Source organism: Triticum aestivum, chromosome 7A (genome assembly GCF_018294505.1).
Source record: "Triticum aestivum cultivar Chinese Spring chromosome 7A, IWGSC CS RefSeq v2.1, whole genome shotgun sequence".
Lineage (NCBI taxonomy): Eukaryota > Viridiplantae > Streptophyta > Magnoliopsida > Poales > Poaceae > Triticum > Triticum aestivum.
The window spans coordinates 543,701,845-543,706,495 of record NC_057812.1 but is presented as its reverse complement, the minus strand read 5'-3'; the positions used below and the strand labels follow the sequence as shown (position 1 = coordinate 543,706,495).

The 4,651-nt window shown below is 48.8% G+C and overlaps 1 protein-coding gene across 1 annotated transcript; it reads right to left on the bottom strand.

The window, feature by feature from the left end:
• Window positions 1-279: 279 nt before the first annotated feature.
• On the bottom strand, window positions 280-2,646 carry LOC123148080 (uncharacterized). The gene has a single exon (XM_044567435.1). The coding sequence runs from the start codon at window positions 2,582-2,584 to the stop codon at window positions 557-559; it is 2,028 nt and encodes a 675-aa protein (XP_044423370.1). The 5' UTR covers window positions 2,585-2,646; the 3' UTR covers window positions 280-556.
• Between the last annotated feature and the right edge of the window lie 2,005 nt (window positions 2,647-4,651).

Genomic DNA, 4,651 nt, shown 5'->3' with positions numbered 1-4,651 from the left:
TTCTGTAAGAGGCTGTTTCCAGGACTTGAACCCGTGACCTCATGGTCACAAGGCAGCAGCTTTACCACTGCGCTAAGGCTCCCCTTCCCCAGCTCAAATATGTTGATTTTTTTTTTATCGCATAAACCAGAATGTGAAAAGAACTTGACATGTTGTAACTTGTAACACCTATTAAAACTGTTCCTTTTTTACACCTAAACTGTTGAGTCTAACATCTTTAAACTAAACATGAGCATAGAATGCACGCAGCGAACATGATAGGGAACATGCTAGTCAACAAAATAAAACACATAATGTCTGCAAAATCTAGATCAACATTATGTATGAAGGGCAATTCAGGCACATTAAACTTACAAGACAAGTGGAAGTGTTGACTTCCTCAAATAATCTAGAATACCTCTTATAAGTTTATCTTGGAACAAGATGCACCCATTCCCAGTGTCTAGTCACTGCTCCATGTAATATGCAAGGATGCAATTTCCCGGCAGCTGTCAACTATGATCGCATCAGGGTGAAGCTTTCAAGTAGTATCCACCAACAAAACTGCTGTCAGAACTCAGAACTGCTTCCTTTTGCTCCTAAACAAACTATCCCTCTTAGAATACACAAAAAAGAAACCAAAAACAAAGACTCCAGACAAGGAAACTGATAGCCATGGGAATGGTGGGTCTTTGAAGCAAACCAGTGAGGCATCCAGCTCCTGAGAAGCCTGATACACCAACATGTAAATGGCATACATATCATGATCTGAAGATCTCAAAAGGTACATTGCCTTGTCGTAATCCAGGCGGGACATGGCTGACACCACCTTCTCCAACTTATAAGTGAGCAGATTCCACCTTTGAATGAACTCAACATGCCTTTTCTTTCTAAGGAGTATATTTTCCCCACCATGGGCAGCCAGTGACTCCAGAACCTCAACTGTACTAGTGATTGTGTAGTTGAGGGTGGTAAGAAGAACATTCCTACGGGCTGCATCTTTCTGCACAAAAGACAGTGATTTCGTCTCTGAGAACGGCCCAAATGGTGTATGTCCAGTGCTCCAAGTGTAATCAACGACCGTGGCATTGTGCTCAGGGCTCCATGACTGGTGTGTTGGTGAGACGCCAAACATGGTCTGCAGAACTGAGCCGATGATCGGACGGTCGAGATTTCTAGTCATTGTAATTACATGTCGACCATTACAGCTGTAGTCACTGACCGTTTGCGAGCTCCTTGTCCTCACAGCAACCACCATATCACGGAAAGCCACCGCTTGGTGGTACCTATCTAACAACAGAAGCTTATCGAAATCCAAATCAAAAACATAAACTGGCACAACCTTGTCATGCTCATCATCATCATGAATCCCAGCCACACGATGCAACTCATCCGACGAGTCTGACAGCACCTGCCTCATCCGCTTGGAGTCCAAGTACTCACTCACTATCATCGTGTAATTCTCAAACAAGAACCTGGATGTAAATGAGTGTGTTGAGCGGGCAATTGCAAATGAGCAAATTGAGCACTCAGAGTACTTGACACTGTGCGAATCAAACTTCAAGCTCTGGCCATCGAAGGGCAGATCTCCATCCCGAATCGACTGTTCAATTGCACTCCAATCGAGTCCAACAGGATCTTTCTCTTCACCATGGATGTGAACAAAACGAATAAGCAAAGAGCTCTCAAAATGCACTGGGATTCTGAGCGAAGGCACTAGCAACGACTTGTAAGCACTGAGAACCAGTGAGGCCAGATCCGCAAGGAGCGCCTTGTCCGACTTGGGGCGGCCGTGGAGAGCAGCAAGAGGATGAAACTCACCACGAGGGAGGACGCCTTCGCCGGAGAGCGCCGGCCCGTAGTCCACCGGGCCTGCACCGAGGTCGATCCAGATGTAGCGCTCCTTGCCGGTCCAGAGAGGGGCGAGGCAGCGGGAGAAGGCAGGCGAATGGCCATCGGCAGAGGAGGAGGCCGCGGTGTAGGCGTACGGACGCGGCTGCGGGCCGAGGTCGAGCAAGTAGATGTAGACGGCCGGGGAGGACGCCGAGCCGGCGTGCGCTCGGTAGTCCTCGGCGATGATATCGTCGACGATTTTGTAAGGCACGGAGGAGAGGGCGTTGGAGTGGAAGGGCGCGGGGGCTGCATTGAGGTGGGCTTGGACGGCGGTCGCGGCGCGGGTCACGAGGTCGGAGGACGCGGCGGGGGCGGCGACATCGAGGTGGATGCTGTGGGAGAGCGCGAGGCGGTGCGGGGGGCGGCTGGAGAGGAAGTGGGAGGAGGACACGGCGGATGAGACAAAGGAAGGGAGGAGGCCGGCGGAGGTGGGCGGGAAGGAGGAGCCGGCGAGGCGGACGTTGACGGGGACGGCGGCGGAGAGGGAGAGGAGGCGAGACGGGAGGATCGGGGACGGGGCGGAGAGCGCGCGGCGCAGGCCGGCGGGGAGAGAGGCGAAGGTGTCGTTGGCGGCGGAGGGGTCGCGCGCGGCGGCCGACGCGAGGAAGGCGTCGAGGCCGGCGAACGCGGCCGCGCTGGCGGCGGGGGCAATCGAAAGGAGGATGAGGGGGAGGAGGAGGAAGGGTAGGGTTTGGGGTGGGGATTCGGCCATGGTGGCGGCCGGCGAGCGAAGACGGGACAGAGGTGCTGGGTTCAGTCCAGGGCTAGATCGATCTGAGATGGGGAAGGAGACTGAGACGATGCACGCTAGCGAGGATCTTCTGCCGCAAGGATGTGTGTAGTCCCGTGTGTGTCTCGACTGCTGATTGACTATATCTGGTTGTGAGTGTGCTATTTTTCTCCGTATAAGTCTTTTATAGAGATAGCAAACATGGCCCGTGTGTTGCGATGGAAGAAAACAGCCCTCACACGCCATTATTCACTGAGCATGATTAAAGATTTCACCCTCATGACCATAACATAATAAATATAACTAATACCTTATTCTCAGGTCCACATCCTCCATTTTAGTATAACACAAGACACATGTTTCTTCTTGTCGTCTTTGTCGTCCTCATTGCCGGTGGTCGTGCTACCAATTGTCACTAATCTAGGTTGGCCAGGTCCAATAGCTGGATTGTTGAGTCGCCTTTGTGTCCGGCGAAGATCAAGAGCGTTGACCAAAATTTTTCTTTATCATCTGGGTAATATAATAGGGAAAAGCACAGCACATTATATATGTCCGTGTCATCATGTAAATTGAGTAGTTTATGTCAGATAGACCATGAAACCTTAGTTGGACTTTTCATGCATTTTGATGGGAGTCACTGGGCCGAGTGGTCGTACATAAAGAGGCGACAAACAAAAAGATTCCTTCCATATCCCTAATTTAATAAATTGAACTAAAACCATGCATTAGGTGGGCACATTTAAAAATTCCGCCAAGTTTTATTAATAGGTATAGATTAAAACAATTTAGCTACAGTACCTCCCAATTTTAAAGAAAACATGTTTTAAAAAATGTTTGCCTTTTCAAATTGAAAATTCAAAAATATTTGTGTTTTTCAAATGTTTGCAAAAGCAAAAATAATCACAACAGTATCTCCTAATTTTTTTTAAAAATGTTTTAAAAAATACTCAGGTTTTTAAAAATAATTAAAAGGGAAATATTGTTGTTTTTTAAAAAATCAAGTTTGAAATTTGTACTAACAACTTTGCAAAAAAGCGTTCTAAAATATATTCACTTTTTCAAAAAAAAATCTTTTCATCTCAGTATCTGCCGCGACTGCGTGCTCATTTTTATTCAGCTACGGGATGGATAGGCAATCGTTGAAGAGAGGGTGGTGCACAAAGGACTTCCGCCGGGATTTTCGATGTAAGAGCACACATGATGTTTTTTGTATGACCGTATGACTTCAATGTGACATTATAGATTAGATCGTCAGTATGTATATAGTGACAACACATATCTCCCAGTAAATTAACCATCGTACTGATGATAAAAAAGCCATACACACAACCCTTATGTTGAGTTACTGATATCACACAGGAAAAATGTCGTATACTTCACCTAGTGTTCAAGCATGTTGTGTGTGTTCTCACTATGAAGTCCTTATTGTTGGGAACGTAGTAATTTCAAAAAAATTCCTACGCACACGCAAGATCATGCTGATGCATAGCAACGAGAGGGGAGAGTATTGTCTACGTACCCTCGTAGACCGGCAACGGAAGTGTTGACACAACATAGAGGAAGTAGTCGTACGTCTTCCCGATCCGACCGATCCAAGTACCGAACGTACGGCATCTCCGAGTTCTGCACACGTTCAGCTTGATGACGATCCCCGGACTCCGATCCAGCAAAGTGTCGGTGAAGAGTTCCGTCAGCACGACGGCGTGGTGACGATCTTGATGTTCTACCGTCGCAGGGCTTCGCCTAAGCACCGCTACAATATTATCGAGGAGTATGGTGGAAGGGGGCACCGCACACGGCTAAGAAAACGATCACGAGGATCAACTTGTGTGTCTAGAGGTGCCCCCTGCCCCGTATATAAAGGAGCAAGGGGGGAGGCCGGCCGGCCCTAGGGCGCGCCAAGGAGGAGGAGTCCTCCTCCTAGTAGGAGTAGGACTCCCCTCTTTCCTACTCCTACTAGGAGGGGAAAGGAAGGGGGAGAGGGAGAAGGAAAGGGGGGCGCCGCCCCCCCTCTCCTAGTCCAATTCGGACCAGAGGGGGAGGGGGCGC

What these genes read in the sequence shown, in the direction of transcription:
- LOC123148080 (XM_044567435.1), bottom strand. Translation starts at nt 2,584, where the DNA reads ATGGCCGAATCCCCACCCCAAACCCTACCCTTCCTCCTCCTCCCCCTC.